The sequence below is a fragment of the Diceros bicornis genome, chromosome 26 (genome assembly GCF_020826845.1).
Source record: "Diceros bicornis minor isolate mBicDic1 chromosome 26, mDicBic1.mat.cur, whole genome shotgun sequence".
In the NCBI taxonomy this organism is placed as follows: Eukaryota; Metazoa; Chordata; class Mammalia; order Perissodactyla; family Rhinocerotidae; genus Diceros; species Diceros bicornis.
The window spans coordinates 44127486-44145028 of NC_080765.1; the positions used below are offsets into that span (position 1 = coordinate 44127486).

General features: G+C 45.8%; 1 protein-coding gene across 2 annotated transcripts in view; it reads right to left on the reverse strand.

The window, feature by feature from the left end:
• Positions 1-11536, reverse strand: part of DNAJA3 (DnaJ heat shock protein family (Hsp40) member A3) — a 37138-nt gene extending 25602 nt beyond the window's left edge. For both annotated transcript variants that reach the window (XM_058570141.1, XM_058570140.1), the window contains exons 1-3: positions 11311-11536; positions 5995-6128; positions 153-236 (exon numbers count right to left, since the gene is read on the reverse strand). In XM_058570141.1, the coding sequence (XP_058426124.1) occupies positions 153-236; positions 5995-6128; positions 11311-11521 (429 nt within the window). In that variant the 5' untranslated portion in view covers positions 11522-11536. The remainder of the gene's footprint in view (positions 1-152; positions 237-5994; positions 6129-11310) is intronic.
• Positions 11537-17543: the final 6007 nt, after the last annotated feature.

Below are 17543 nucleotides of genomic sequence, written 5' to 3' on the forward strand. Positions count from 1 at the left end.
AGAATCTTCTTTTTCTTCCACGAGGTGATCTGGTACGGGGACACAGCCTTCACATTGGACCCTATGACACATCAGGTCACCCTGTGCAGCGCACTCTGATGCACGCACGCAGCTGAATGACAGTGACTGCACACAGCAGTGGGTCACATTACCTCATAGGCTTCTGCAAGCTGGGAGAACTTCTCCTTGGCTTTGGGATCGTCCTTATTCGTGTCTGGGTGGTATTTTTTGGCAAGCTAAGGGAGGAAATGGTAGATTAGTATGGACACAAGATAATTAATAAAACTGAACCCCATATATTAGTCACAATCTCGTCTCCTTCATAGCAGTTGTCTCTCTCAGACTTTACAACCAACAGCAATTCTTTTCTTGTGTGTGAGGGAGACCAGCCCTCAGATAACATTCGATGCCAATCCTCCTCTTTTTGCCGAGCAAAATCAGCCCTCGGCTAACATCAGTGCCCATCTTCCTCTACTTTATAAGGGAAGCCGCCACAGCATGGCTTGATGAGCGGTGCGTCAGTGCACGGCCAGGATCCGAACCTGCGAACACTCGGGCTCCAAAGCCGAGCGTGCACTTAACCGCTGTGCCACCAGGCCAGCCTCCCAACAGCAATTCTTAAAACAAGGTTTAAGACTTTAAAATAAACCATCTCTTCCAATCTGAGATATGTACACATTTTTTCAACCACAACAAATCTCTAAGAAAAATAACAACTAATTCTTTAGAACTTGGGCACCTTGGTGAAAGATGCAAAGCAGTGTATCTGGTACACTATCATCTATGTAAAAACAGAGGACAATAACTGGATAGATAAGTAGATGTGTCTGCTGTATAAATTATTTTTGGAAGAACATACAATAAACTGGTAACACTGATTGTTACAGAAGGGATGTGGATGAATGGGAAGGAGCACGACTTTCCACTGTATGCTCCTTTGTACTTTCTGAATTGTGAACAAGGGGAATATACCTACCTATTCAAAACACAGATTTAAATATTAAAAAACAAAATAAAATCTCACTTGGCTATCCAGAGCACATGGGCATGCTGAGCACTCTAAAACAAAGGCTACCTTCCGGCTGCACTGAGCAGCGCTATGCACTTTGTAGGTCCTCACTGTGTCTGCTGCAGCTACTGATGCCTTCCAAGCCTGGATTACCACAGGTCCCTTAGGTGAGGGCAAGGATCTGCACAGAACCCTAAAGCTGAACGTGACTTGGGAAGCCATCCGGCTTTGTCACTGCCAGCAGCTGGCTGCTTAATCTGCTTCTGTAGATACTGGGCCTCACACCAGCATGTGGAAGCATGTCAGAGACTACGTGCTAAGCCCTGAAGGGGGGTTCTCAAGGCATGGCCAATAGATCACAGTGGGCCACAAGGCTTGTTCAACGCCACGGAAAGATACGTCTATTGGCTGGTCCCAAATGCCAGGACAAGATATGCTGGTACACTCATGAGATCAGCACAAGGAAAACAGAGGCCTTTTTGCAGTCAGAAAGACCTGTATTTTAGTCTTATGTATGCCACATACTGGCTTGCGTGGCCTTCGCTGTATGTCATAACCTTGCTGAGTCTCTTGCCAGGAGGATTAAATGACGTAACACACAAAACATTTTTTTAACTAGAAACTTTTTTTTAAAGAGATAGTTTCTTTCCTTTTTTTTCGGGGGGGGGGGGGGGGGTGGGTGGGTGGGGAAGATTGGCCCTAACCTAACATCTGTTGCCAATCTTTCTCCTTTTTTTTCTTTTTTCTCCCCAAAGCCCAAGTAGATAGTTGTATGTCATAGTTGTACATCCTTCTAGTTGCTCTATGTAGGACACCTGCCACGTCACGGCCTAATGAGCAGTGTGTAGGTCCAAGCCCGGCGAACCCTGGGCCGCTGAAGCTGAACACGTGAACTTAACCACTACACCACCGGGCTGGCCCCACACAAAGCTTTTTATCAAGGTCTGATCCCAGTAACTGCTCCATAAAGGCTACTTTAAAAATTTCTAGTTTTGTGGCCGGCCCGGTGGCGCAAGCAGTTAAGTGCGTCTGCTCTGTTCCAGCGGCCCAGGGTTCACCGGTTCGGATCCCGGGCACGCACCAACGCACCACTTGTCAAGCCATGCTGTGGCGGCATCCCATATAAAGTGGAAGAAGATGGGCATGGATGTTAGCCCAGGGCCAGTCTTCCTCAGCAAAAAGAGGAGGATTGGCAGATGTTAGCTCAGGGCCAATCTTCCTCACAAAAAAAAAAAAATTCTAGTTTTAAATTGCACAGCTTGGGCCGGCCCCGTGGCTTAGCGGTTAAGGGCTTGCACTCCGATGCTGGAGGCCCAGGTTCGGATCCCGGGCGCGCACTGACGCGCCGCTTCTCCGGCCATGCTGAGGCCGCGTCCCACATACAGCAACTAGAGGGATGTGCAACTATGACATACAGCTATCTACTGGGGCTTTGGGGGAAAAATAAAAATAAATAAATAAATAAATAAATAAATTGCACAGCTTTACCTGATTTTTTTATTTCCACACCTAAATACTTAAATGGTTCCCAACCCTCTCTTAAATTAAGTCTCTAGCACTTGCTAAGGGCTTCAAACATCCCATTAATTTGGCCCGAGCCTCCATTTTTCCAATCTTCTCTCACCCTGGCATCAGGTAGCTTATCCTCCAGCTCAAAAGAAGAGACGTGCTGTTCACTAATCCCAAGCCAAGATCTTTGCTTCGTATCCCCCTATGCCTTTGCTCATTCCATTACAACCCAGTAATAAAAAAGATAACTCAAAAAATGGGCAAAGGATCTGAATACATATATAGCAAATGGCCAATAAGCACATGAAAAAAACGCTCAACATCATTAGTCACTATGGAAAAGCAAATCAAAACCACAGTGAGATACCACTTCACACCCGCTGGGGTGGTGAGAATCAAAAAGACAGATAACAACAAGTGCTGGTGGGGATGTGGAGAAACTGGAACCCTCACACACTGCTGTGGGGATGTAAAACGGTGCAGCTGCTTTGGAAAACAGTCTGGCAGTTCCTCAAACAATCATATACGAGTTACCACAACCCAGCAATTCCATTCCTAGGTATATGTACATATACAAGAGAAACGAAATCACAGGTCTACATAAAAGTTATACATGGGCTTGGCCCCATGGCTGAGTGGTTAAAGTTCTGCGTGCTCCGCTTCACTGGCCCGGGTTTGTGGGTTCGGATCCTGGGCACGGACCTACTCCACTCACCAGCCATGCTGTGGCCGTGTCCCACATACAAAGCAGGGGAAGACTGGCACAGATGTTAGCTCAGGGCTAACTTTTCTCAAGCAAAAAAAGAGGAGAATTGGCAACAGATGTTAGCTCAGGGTGAATCCTCCTCAGCAAAAAAAAAAACTTATACATGGATGTTCATAGCAGCACTACTCATAATAGCAAAAAAGTAGAAACAATCCAAATATCCATCAACTGATGAATGGAAAAATAAAATGTGGTCTATCCATGCAATTAAATATTAACATGGATGAACCATGAAAACGTTATTCTAAGCAGAAAGAAGTCAGACACAAAAGGCCATATACTGTATGATTTCATTTCTATGAAATGTCTAGAATAGGCAAATCCGTAGAGACAGAAGGTAGGTTAGCAATTGCAAGGACAGAGAAGAGAGGAGAATAGGAGATAAGTGCTAATGGCCCTGGGGTTTCTTTTTGAAATGTTGAAAATGTTCTAAAACCGACTGTGGCGATGGTTGTACAACTCTGTGAATACACTAAAAAACAGTGAATGGTACACTTTATTTTTTTTTCATAATTTTATTTATTTTTTTCCCCCAAAGTCCCAGTAGATAGCTGTATGTCATAGTTGCACATCCTTCTAGTTGCTGTATGTGGGACGCGGCCCTCAGCATGGCCAGACAAGCTGTGCGTGGGTGCAGGCCCGGGATCCGAACCTGGGCCGCCAGCAGCGGAGCGTGCGCACCTAACCGCTAAGCCACGGGGCCAGCCCGTATTGTACACTTTAAAAAAAGGTATGAAGGGGGCCGGCCCAGTGGCGCAAGCGATTAAGTGCACGTACTCTGCTTCGGCGGCCAAGGGTTCGCAGGTTCAGATCCCCGGCGCGCACCGACGCACCGCTTGTCAAGCCATGCTGTGGCGGCGTCCCACATAAATTGGAGGAAGATGGGCACAGATGTTAGCTCAGGGCCAATCTTCCTCAAGAAAAAAGGGGAGGATTGGCATCAGATGTTAGCTCAGGGCTAGTACTCCTCACAAAAAAAAAAAAAGGTAAGAAGAGGGAGTCACTGTCAAGCCCTAAGCTATTAGTCTGGTCTTGATCAGTATACAGTTCACAAATACTTGGCTTGGACAAAGGTTTCGCATGCCCACAAAAAAATGAAAAAAAAAAAAAAAAATTAAGAATCTTGCAGTAGGGGCCAGCCCCGTGGCTTAGCGGTTAAGTGCGCACGCTCCACTACTGGTGGCCCGGGTTCGGATCCTGGGCACGCAGCGACACACCGCTTCTCTGGCCATGCTGAGGCCGCGTCCCACATACAGCAACTAGAAGGATGTGCAACTATGACATACAACTATCTACTGGGGCTTTGGCGGAAAAAAAGGAGGAGGATTGGCAATAGATGTTAGCTCAGCCTCGGTCGTCCTCAGCAAAAAGAGGAGGATTAGCACAGATGTTAGCTCAGGGGTGATCTTCCTCACAAAAAAAAAAAAAAAAAGAATCTTGCAGTAAATTTTTCATAAAGGTAATTTACTTTTTGTGTGTGTGTGTGTGAGGAAGATCAGCCCTGAGCTAACACCCATGCCAATCCTCCTCTTTTTGCCAAGGAAGACTGGCCCTGAGCTAGCATCTGTGCCCACCTTCCTCCACTTTATGTGGGATGCTGCCACAGCATCGCCTGACAAGCAGTGCGTCAGTGCGCGCCCAGGATCCGAACCTGGGCTGCCAGCAGCGGAGCACAAGCACTTAACCGGTACGCCACGGGGCTGGGACCCCAGGTAATTTACTTTTGTATTTAATTTATATTTTATTCAAAGATTTCTTCTTTATTCTGATATTATGGCTTTCCTCTCTTTATGGTGTTAACGATGCTCTTTCTTTTATCAAACAACATTAATAGACTGCATTTGTTATTTTTAACATCTATATTAGGCAAAACACAAAGGGTGGCAATCCTACTTCGGTGCCCTCAGTTTTTATTATTTTATTTATTTATTTATTGTTTGTTTGTTTGTTTTTGAGGAAGATTGGCCCTGCGCTAACATCTGTTGCCAATCTTCCTCTTTTCTTTTTTCTCCCCAAAGCCCCAGTACATAGTTGTGTGTCATAGTTATAGAGTTGTAGTTCTTCTATTTGGAACGCTGCCTCAGCATGGCTTGATGAGCGGTGAGTAGTTCCACACCCAGGATCCAAACCGGTGAACTCCGGGCCGCTGAAGCGGAATGCACAAATTTAACCGCTATGCCACCGGGCTGGCCCTCCAGTTTTTATTTAATTTTAATTTTAATTTTGTTGATCAGAGCAAAAGTCTGGGAACCTTGGTCTAGATAACTCACATACCACTTCACCAATTAGCCAAATACATTCCAGGATATGATGACAGGAATTACATACTTTCTGGGTTAAGAAAAGAAATAATTCTATGTCCATAAACTTTTATCTGAATGCAAAGAACGACTACTTAAAACTCAGACCAGCATACCTACTGATTCAGAAGGTGCAGAATAAATTTAAGTACAAAAACAGCTCTGGAAAAAGATTTTTTTAAATGTCTGGTTCTGACTCTTCCCTTTTTTCCAAAGCCTTAACCAGTACAACATTATGCACTGAGAAACACAGTCCAGCAAAGCCCATCTTTATCATATCATTCTATATACTGTCAGTTGCATAATGTTGTATACGTCTGGGCAGACACACTGCATTAATCAGGATCAGACTAGATCAATAGCATTCCTGCTACAATATCTTGTCTCTAAAATCTGGCTTCCATACAGACCTGGTAATAGGCTTTCTTGATCTCTTTCTGGCTGGCATCTCGGGGCACTCCTAATATCTGGTAATAATCCTCTTTTGCCAAAGGCGCGCTCGTGTGGAAGGAGGCAGTACAAACAAAAGGGTAACTTTTTACTCCTAAAAAAGAAAAAAGGAAAGAAACTCACTCTGGGAATGTACTCAACAAAAAGAAATTGTGAGTAAACAACCAGCCAGGATACGCCTATGAAGAAGCAAACAGGTCACAGCTTCAGGGCCTGTTCTCTTTCAGGCCCACTGGAGACCAAACTCTCTGCACTTCAAAACTGGCTAAGGCCACTGTATATGAAGAATACAAAACAATGTCTGAGCACTAGGCGGGGCTGATTCTGCTGGATTACACTACAGCTGAAGCCTCATTACACCACCAAAGGAACCGCTCCCCAGATGAGGGCTGCACCTGGAGATGATTAAAAAAGGACTTTGCTCCCCTGTTACAATGCCCAAGCACCCACCATGTGCCAGGTATTTCCATACGCTTTGTCTCCCCTAATGCTTATCAACTCCCCTGGTTCTTTCCCTGTACCATGCAACCTTGGATATCTGCTTACAGGGTGGTTCTCCGAGTGTGGTCCCTTGGACCAGCATTATCATCAGCTCGTTGGAGATGCAAATTTTCAGGCCCCACCCCAGACCTGAATCAGAATCTCTAAAAGTAGGGTACAGCAGGCTGAGTTTAACAAGCCCTCCAGTTGATTATTCTGTCAAACTCTCAAGTTTGGGAACCACTGTACAGTTATGGGCTGCATAATGACATTTCAGTCAAAGACGAACTGCATATATGATTGTGGCCCCATAAGATTAGTACCATCTAGCCTAGGCGTCTAGTAGGCTATACCAACTAGGTTTGTGTAAGTATACTCTGTGATGTTTGCACAACAATACACTCTCCGAATGTATCCCTGTTGTTAAGGGACGCATGACTGTAAACAGTTCTTAGCCTTTAAAGTCACAGATCTCTCAGAGAATCAGATAAAAGCACTGACCCGTCCCCTAAAAACAATACAGATATATACACACACAAGGTTAAAAGGCCCTGTGCCAGAACCTCTGTTTACCCCCGAGTAGACAACCTGAAAGGAATCAAAGCACAAGGCAGGCGGCCACGTGCCCTACCCTCCTTGCAGGCCTCTTGCATCAGCAGCTAGGAGGAGAGGCCAACAGACACATCTCCTCCTGCGCATGGAGCAGAGAGCTAACCTGGACCGGTATGTCACAAAGTGAAGGGGGAGGCTGCTCTACAACCTTGATTACTGCCTCCTAACCCCCAACCCCGGTGTGACAACTGGAAGATGGGGAGAGCAGGGTTGGGGCAATATGGGGCCAAGTTAAGGCAGAAGGGAGAGCGGGGTCAAGAAAGAGAACAAGGATAAAGACGCAGCTCTGGGTTTTGCATTCATCTGCAGAGAAGCGTCCGTGTTCACCATTCATTCAGTAAATACTTACAAATATTCACCATTCATTCACGCAGCAAATACTCACTGAGCATCTACAAGGGCACTGGCTCCAGGCTGGAGATACAACAGCCACCATTCAAAGGCACTGCCCTCCTGGAGCTGACATTTATTCAAAATCTTACCACCATATTAGGCACTGAGATACCAGATGAATAAAAAGTCAAAGCCAATGCCCTCAGGGAGCTTACAGTCCTGCAGGGGAGTGTGGGAGGCAGTGTGTGAAGAAATATTAGCACAGAAGGACGTGCAGAGTAAGAATACGCAAAAGGGTCTCCTAATCAGGGCTTTTCAACCTCCGCACTGTTGACGATGATCCTTGGTTGGGAGGGGGGGACAGATGGACAACTGTCCTACTATGGACTGAATTGTGCCCCTCCCCCCAAATTTATATGTTGAAGTCCTAACCCTCAGCACCTCAGAATGTGACTAATGTGACTGTATTGGAGATAGAGTCTTTAAAGACAACCTTGACAAAACACTGATCTTGGACTTCTAGCTTCCAGAACTAGGGAATAATAACAAGAAAATAAATTTCTGTTGTTTAAGCCACCCAGTCTGTGGCACTTTGTTATGACAGCCCCGGCAAACTAATATACCTATGTACTGTAGGACGCTTCGGAGCACTCCTGGTCAACTAGTTGCCAGTAGCACTTCCCTTCCCCCTACAAACTGACAACTAACATCTCCAGACATTACCAAATGTCCCCTGGAGGGTAAAATCATCCCTAGTTGAGAACCACTGACAACCCAACCTAAGAAGTTCAGGGAACGTCTTCTAAGGTACCTGCTATTGAGCTGCAGAAATCAGCTAGGCAAGGAAGGAGTCTGAATCCATCCAGGTTTATTCCCACAGTCCTGCCACTATTTGTGACAGCACCTCCTTTCACTTTCAAAAGTGCTCCAAATGGCTGATACAGCATATGATCACCTTTGGTTTGGAGGGAGTGGCTCACACAAAAGTCCTTGTGTATTTAGGAACTGCAGATACTATGATGTAACTAGACTAGCGACTGTGTGTGTGGTGGTGGTGGTAGTAATGAAGGGGTGGTTAGAGATGATGATGATTAATGAGGCCTAGGAATAAGCAGAAGGGCCTCTGAGCTATGCTTGAGTCAGGATTTTATCCTGAGGGCAACAGGGAGCCACTGCAAGTGGTAAACAGGGAGGTGACTGGGTTTGCATGAGAAAGAGCTCTCAACAAACGAGAACTGGGAGACTACTTAAATTAATCTGAGCACAAAAGACAACCACGGGGGTGTTGAGCAGATCCAGGAAGGGAGCAAGATAAGGGATAATCAGGAGAATGAGTAGGTCTGGACAGGATGATTAAAATCAGAATCAGGAAGTAAATCTCTATTTTCGGTATCCTCAATACTTGTTTCCTGTTGCTGCACCCGAGATGTCCTGGAACATGAAAAGCAGACAGTGTGGAAGTGGTAGGGGTTAGGAGACCACTGCTGTCTTTCTTTGGACAGATTTGAGGAAAACACTAGAGCTAGTTTCCCAGTGCTCCTGTACCCAACCCCGCCTTCACTCAGGAGTGAGGGGTCACCCTGGTCCCATCCTGCATCTCCCTCCCTACCCCTTCCAACCTAGAATGCAGAGGTCAGTCATGGCAAAGGCTCTGGCAGCTGCAGGTTCAATATCAAGAGCAGAGAACTTGGACTCGAGTTAGAATGGGAGACAGTAATGTGCAAAACTGCATGTGGATAACGACAAATCACACTTACCTATTACAAGTTTGATGGCTTTTGACATTATCCAAAAGGCATCGATGATTAGCAATAATTAGAAAGAGTTCATTTAATAGACAAATTTTTCACCAAGATATGACCAATAAATGTCTTGCCCTTTTTAGAACAACCCAGAACAGGATTAGCCTCCAAGTGATTCCAAGAATGGCCAACCCAGTGTCAAATAACCGCCTTCTTTCTGTCCTTGGGAGAAAAATCGGATCAAAGTGTTTTTATGTGATCTAATCATACTACTAGATTTGAGATGAGATCACAGACCAGTGTTTAGGACCTGAGTTGATGACTTTAGATGTGATAACAGAGTGTATCTTGAAGGATGCCACATCTCACATGTGTTCATCACCTCATCCGAAACATGCCCATCATGGGCTATGGGCTCACTTGGGGAAAGGATAGCTGACTGCAGTTCCTTAGTGATGGCCCCATACAAGGCTCAGTACTTAGTGCCTATCTCTATCCGTCTCTTACACACACAATCATCAAAAATGATCCCCAAACTTCTACGACTGTAATATGAACAAATTTAGATTAACAGTTACCTAAGAAATTAATAGTTGAACAAAAAGATACAGTCAAATTCTACTTAAAACAATCTTGACATTAGAAAATGTTAGCAAAACCTAAAAACGACCACTTTTGATCATATTGAGAAATATAGCATGACATCACTCCAAATAATCCTCAGGAAATCTGGACAGATTCCTGCTCCATCCATGAGGAAATACAGGTGGCAGGAACAGAATAAAAAAATTGGCTCACTTGAATAAAACCGCATCCAATCTCAATGATCTCTGCTGTATCCCCAGTACCTAGCACAGTGGCTGGCATATGACAGGCCCTCAATAATTACCAGTGAATAAGAGAATAAATTTTCACAGTTAAGAGAGGCTCAAACGGATTAAAGAATTCGCCCAGGTCATACACACACACTAGTGGAGGTGAGTTTGTTCACTGTACAAAGTTATCGCAATTATTAATACTTTAATGACAGCATTACAAAAATGGACCCCAATAGGAAATTATCTGGTAAATTATCTTGTCAAGGCCCTTTAATTAATCATCTTTGTAAGCTTATAGATGGCTTAAATATCATGTGCACAAATTCTAAGAGACAAAAACAACTAGCACTATTCAGGCAGACACTTGTTCAACGTTTCCTCCTTCTTTCACTGTAAAGAAAGTCATCCAATACACAACATGAGAAACCATCATGGCTAAGCAGTTAATTCAACATCACCCCCAGCAATTAAGAATGCAGCAGGTTTTGAATCAAGGCTCTACCACTTGATTAGCTTTGTAACATTCTACCAGTTGTTGAACATCTAAGTCTCAGTTTCTTTACCTATAAAATGGAATAATAACAGTGTCTATCACATGGAAATGATCCATGCCTGGTACCCAGTTAAGTGCTCCATAAATGTTAGCTTGCATTCTTATTACAATTACCAACTTAAGGACTTCTAAGAGACTGTTGAGTGTGCACTTCGATTTACACCACGTGGTGGGAAGAGAGTAAGCTATGACAGGACAGCTCTGGCTTTGCGACAACTGTTCTTATCTAACTTTACGACCTTGGGCGGGTCAATTCCTCCGCTAGAACCTCAGATTCCCATTCTTTGAAATGGGGATGACGATCCCTACCTTGCAGTGTTGTTGTTTCCATCCAGTGAGAGGAGGAACAAAGTGCCCAGCACCAGAGCAGGTGCTCACCGAATGGCCGTTACCTCTTTCCCTCCGCTACAGGCTACAAGGTGGAGGCACGGGAAAGGAATACGGCAAGGGAGCAGCGGCAGGCCAGAACGAGGCCTCCAAAATGTTTACAGAGAGGTGAAGGTTCACGGCCTACGGGCGTTTCATCCCTGCCTCCGGGGGCTCCATGCAGCTCTCTCTCGTTCACGGCTTCTGAGCAACCACTTGGGCCTATCTGCCTCCTTCTTGCCCGTCTTCCCAAGCAATTCCGCATGCAGGTCGGAAGATACCCTTCACCCGCTACCCCCGTGGCCAGAGCGAGGCGAGTCACTCCCTTCCAGGCCTTGGAGCCGCTACTCGAGCTCTGCAGACTACCCTCACCTGTGAGGCTGACACCGGGTCTCAATGTCAGCAGCGCCCCGGGGCCTCGAGCTCCTAGGGAAGGCGGGAAGGTGGTGACGCTCAGCTTGCGGCCCAGCGACGCCCCCACCTCGCACCCCCCGGGCGGCCGGGCCCCTCTCCTCGCTGCAGCCGGCAGCCGCGGGGTCCCCACAGCCACCAGCAACCAGCGTGTAGAGCACCGCGCCGCCATCTTGGCCCGGGGACACTGCGCCTGCGCCACCCGGCTCAAGGCGGGCCCCCACGAGAACAGCGCGCGCGCGCAGCGCCGGCCGTTCCGGAGGCGGGGTCCGTTACGCGCACGCGCAGCAGCACCCAGTGCGTCTTCCTCGCAGCCAACGCCGAAATGGGATTTGCTTTGGAGAGTGCTGCTAGCTAGACGTGCCATGGAGAACCTCGTCATTCTGTGCTGGACTACCAAGACGGCACCTTATCTGTGTAAAGACGTGGTTGAGTGTAGCCGAATGTAACTAGTCCGGGAGTCCCGGCAAGGGGCGGGACTACAAATCCCGGGGTGCAGTGCGGCCGTCAGTCGCGCAGATGCCAGCATGCAATGCGCGGCTCCTTTCCTCCGGAGCCGAGACTTCGATCCCCGCGCATGGCTGAGTACCCACGATGAGGACTTTGATCATTCAGTTCTCTCCTAACCGTGTTAGCCTTCTCCAAACCTGTAGTGAACTTGCCAGTCGTAGGATGAGAGCTGAGCTACCCCAAAATGAATTTAATAAATATTGTGAGCACCTACTCTATCACGCATGTTCTGGAATATCGGGGATACAATGATGAATAACCGTCCGACCTCCATACCGTCCCTGCTCTGGAGGAGCGCACGGTGAATCGAGAGAGACAGGCTCCTTAGTACCTCACAACGTGATCAGTGCTATGGTAGGTATGAACAGTGTTAGACGCACGCAGGTGAAGGGGTTTCTCAAACAGAGGCTAGGGGATTGGGGTGTCAGGGAAGGTATCTGAGAGGTAACATCGAGTTGGACTTTGACGCAAAGTGCGTCAGGGAGGGGTGGAGGGGAAGAGTATTCCAAGTAGCAAGAACTTCAGAAGCACCTATCGAGAGATGTGCAAGTGCTTGCCCTGTTTTCCTAAGTTTTAAACTTGAGTGTGTGACTGAGATGAGGCCAAAAAAGGTAAATCTGGCCTGGTAAGTCTTGCAAAGGAGTTTCAACTTTCAAACTCCCACCACTGCCACCTCAAACAATAGGAAGAGAACCTGAGGGTTCACCGATGGGTTTAAGATGATCTGTGCTCCTTGCTCCTCCCCCCATTGTACGCGAAATTTTTGTGTATTTGGAGTTCATCTGGGGAGATATCCATAGCTTTCATCAAATTCTCCACTGGCTCAGAGATTGAAACAAGGTCAAAAACAGTTACAAGGCTACCGTAAACTGCAAGGAATAGTTGAGAGTTTGGAGTGGGGAATGTAGAGGACTGAAGTGATCAAGGGACATATTAGAGAAACAAAGGAAAGGTTGTCATGGGGTGGGAAGTGGAGAAAGAGTTCATTTAATATATTCAACCAATATTTAGGTGTCTCCAGCATAGTGGTTAAGAGTATGGGCTCTGAAGTCAGACTGCCTGGGACTGAATCCCAGCTCTGCCACTTACCAGCTGGATGTCCTGGGCAGTTACTTCACCTCTCTGTGGCTCAGTTTCCTTTCTCTAAAATGGGACATAACAGTAACTACCTCAAAGGATCATCCGAGGGGTGAGTGAGATAATAATCCATGTAAAGGCTTCATACAGTACTTGGCACATAGTAATGCTCAATATATGTTAGTCCTGTATGCCAGGCTCTGTGCTAAGTACTGAGAATACCAAGCAGAACTTGGACACAGTTACCTGCCTGCAGGGAGCCCAAAACCTAAGGGGAAAGGCGGGGAGGGTACTGGTTAAGAAGTACAACTTTCAGGAATAAAACCTGAGGACAAGAGCCAAAGGGACTTTCATTTACTACCGCAGAGTGAGTTAGGAACTAAAGGAGGGCTCACTAATAAGAAAATTTAGTCAGCTTTGTAACTTCCTCATTTTTTGGTCTTTGTTTTCCCCCCATCCATCTCCCATGGTGATTAACAGTAAAAATCCTCCACATTGAAAGGGGGGGGGGTTCTTCTTTTAGGGGATAGCAGGAAGGTTGACTGTTGGGGACCCCATATTTCCTCTTATGAAGCAGAGAACCCCAAGAGAATGGAGTGGGTGATGGTGGCTACTAAAGGAGAGAACAACAGGTCCTTGGGAAGAACACAGAAGCCGTTGGAAAGACTCCCTGATGAGAGCAGCTAGGCCTGTGCATGGTTTCTTTCACTGCTAGTCACCATAGAGAAGCAGGACATGATACAGTTACTAAACATGGGTAAGTTACAAAGCTTTGTGAAATCTTCCCAGTTGTGGTTCCTGAATCACCTTGATCTGATAGTTGTTGGGGGACAACAAATATACTTTTTTATGTTCCCCCAACTACTGGTGATGCCAAGCTAAAAAACGCAGGAAAGGAGCAGGTTTTGCAGAAAGATAATGAGTTATTGTTATTTGGACTTATCACACTTGAGATATGTATGGGACCAATTTCAGGTAGTTGGTGGCTATGGAGAGATCTGAACATTTTAGCTGTGCTAAGAACAGTCTCTTTACAGTTCACAAAGAACTGTCTCATGTTTTCTATTTTGATACAATCACAACTCTGTGAGGTAGGTATGGCAAAGACTACTTCCATTTTTACAAATGAACCCCCACTTCCCCCCAAATAACAACAAAATAAGCTCTGAAAGATGACAAGACTTGTGCAAGATCACACAGCTAGTGAGTAGGTGACTAAGATCCAAGCCTTGTTCTTAACCAAACCAGAGCTCTTTCTTTAAACCATGCACCTTCATATCATTGGGATCAATAGCTCCCAGTCATATAGCCCTTGGTAGTTTACCAAGTACTTTCTCATGCTGAATTTCATTTGCTTCTCACAAAAGGGAGGCAGGGCAAGTATTTATTACCATTGCCACCTACAGACTGTTTCACTGCCTTCCAAGGACTTCAGCTGTGACAGGACACAAATGGATCTATCCCAGGCTTGGTGCCAAAAATTAGGATGAGCACACAGGCCACACCTACCCACATTCCCAGGCAGAATATGTCGTGTCCTTCCCCCACTCCTTCTTGTCTAAAGCCAAAAACTTCAGCTTTAAGGAGAAACAAATGTTACTTGCAAACACACAAGTTTCACAAGCATCCCCCCTCTGCACTTTTCATTTTACTGTTCCACTGGGCCCTTTCCCTCTCTCCTCAGGTGGTGAGATCTGTGAGAGCTAGTAGGAAGTTTAAATACCATCCTCCAGCCTGCAGGGCTGAAGGCAAAGGGAGACAAGAGGGTCTACTCCGTTATTTCCTGTGGATACTGACACTGACCATCCAAGGTACAATGGGACTGGCCAAGTCCATGGCTACACGATACGATGGCTGCTACCCTCCCTTCATGTGAGCAAGGAGCCCTTCCAGGGAGGGCAGAAGGCCCTGAGCTGCTCTCTTCAGAGGCAATAAAAGCTAGCTCAGGATTTCTCTAATTGTAGCATTTCCTTCCCTCCCCAAGAGAGTATGGAGTGATTCCAAGGGGATGTGGAATGTGGGACCCAGGTGTTCCCAGACATGACATCTGCAGCAGGTGCAGTTCCCTGGAAAAGAAGGAGAGGAGCTGTGTCCTTGCCTAGTGTGACCTCGTGCTAATGATTTCCTAAACAGCCCTTCAAAGCCACAGCTTGAAGCTAAATATTCTTCTGCCCAAAGGAGGCTTAAATTTAAGCAATGTTTCACAAACCTGAGAGATGAAAGGAACTCTTCTAAAGAGAAAAAAAAAAAGAGCACAGACGCTAAGAATAAAGCTCTGGATCTTCTGGCGATCAGTAGACTCCAATGTGAAAAACATCACCTTAGAAAATGACAGTCTTTTCTATGAAAATGCCCTTTAGTTGTGAATTATCAATACAAAAGTTAAATTTTGTGTTTCTGTTAAAATATTTTGCAAGTTATTGTAAAAAATCGAAACAAATCACTAGGTGTAATAAAGCTTCAGAGCCCAAGAACACTTGGGTACACCTCCATTTGAGAAACAACAAGACAATAACGCAAGGTGCACTGTCATGCTTGGATGGGATAATGAGTGTTTTTCCCAATTTTTGAAATGTATTGTGTTGCATAATTGTTCACTTCCTGTGCTAAAGTGCCTTTCTGGGCCAGCTCCTGAAATGAAGAAGGCAGGGCTTACATATAAAAATGTTTTCAGTGCGCATCTTAAGAAACAATCATTTCACGGGCAGGCCCAGTAGTTTAGTGGTTGAGTTCTCGCACTCTGCTTCAGTGGCCTGGGGTTTGCAGGCACGGGCACAGACCTATGCACCACTTATCAAGCCATGCTGTGACAGGCGTCCCACATATAAAATAGAGGAAGATGGGCACAGATGTTAGCTTAGGGCTAATCTTCCTCACCAAAAAAAATAAAATAGTTATTTCAGGGGCAGATAACTAGATCTAAGGAATTTGTTGTTGGCACTGAAGCTAGCCTCATCCTTCCCTCTCTTGCAAAAATTCTGATTTATGGAAACCACTGACTTCACAGAAGAGAACATCCTGTTGGAAACTTCTTTTCTTTGGCATCACAGTTTAAAATAAGGATGCATCCTAAGGCTGTTTAACACTTTTGTGGGGGGTTTTTTGCCCTCTTCTTCCTCACTGGTCTCTTTTCTTCCTGCTAATGTCCTTTCCTTCAGTTACATGAAGTGTTTTGAGTTTTCTAGAATGAGGACTTCACTCCAATGGACTCCCAAATTCTTGTTCATTATTAATGATTCTTGGAAACAGGACCTGTGAAATTTAAATCATCTTGCCAGGCACCAAGCTAACCAGACATCCTTGTTTTGCTGGAATTTGACCCACCTTTTGATAGACTGCCGTTTAGGGTAGAGAGGTGTCTTCCAGTGTCCTTATAGACAGTTGGGAAGTGGAGTTATTGGGAGTGTAAAGACAAAGCTGGTAATTCACAGGCTCGTGGGGCTGGAAGGAATATTGGAAGCCAATAGTGAGTTCAACTTTGCAATTCACAAGTAATTTATTCAGCTCAAGTTTGCAGCAGCCTTAGAGCTCTGAGCTCTCTACCAGAAAGAAACTCTCTCCAGCCAGAATGGATGTGGGAACATGTGAGATGGTCACTCTCTGGGCCTCGATGTCCTTCGGGCCTTACCTCTCCCCTGTTGTAGGGCTCAGGTTGGTCACTGTGGGAATGGACACATTGAAATCTCCCTCCCTCTCCCCCTCTCCCCCCTCCCCCTCCCCCTCTCCCTCTCTCTCAGGAGAGAAAGTCAGGGGTCACAAACCCAGGTGCCAGGGCCAGGCAGGTAAAGTATAAGAGTGGAGTGGCAGTTTATAAGATGACAGGGACAACGTGCTTTAAAAGTGGCAGGTGGTACTCAGCTCTAGCCCATGTTAGCCATGTGGGGATGTGGACCTAGCCTTGCCAAATCTTTCCATTTTTCAAGAGACACTGAAATCCAAACTTTAATGAAACTTCCTAATTTTTCAAACACCAGGTGAACCAACTAAAACATATCCATAGACCAGATTTAACCCACGGCATGTTCATTTGTTACCTTTGGGGGTTAAAGTCTTTTTCATTTTCTGTCTGTGCCCATTTAAGCCCATCTGACATAATGGCAGATTAAAAAGAAAACTAACTCAGGGATAACAACGAAGTGACATCAAGCAAATTTGGAGGTTTATAGGAACCTTTGCAATAGGTATATGGTTGGTTTATATTAATTTTTTTGTGGGAAAATGCACATAAAATTTACCATCCTACCCATTTTTAGTGTATTAATGGTATTAAATACATTCATAATGTTGTGCAACCATCACCACCATCCATCCCCACAACTCTTTTCATTTTGTAAAAGTGAAACTCTATATCCATTATTTTGTGTGTGTGTGAGGAAGATTGGCCCTCAGCTAACATCTGCCAATCCTCCTGTTTTTTTTGCTGAGGAAGACTGGCCCTGGGCTCACATCCATGCCCATCTTCCTCCACTTTATATGGGATGCTGCCACAGCATGGCTTGACAAGCAGTGCATTGGTGCGCGGCCGGGATCCGAACCGGCGAACCCCGGGCCGCCACAGCAGAGCGCGCGCACTTAACTGCTTGCGCCACCGGGCCAGCCCCTCTATA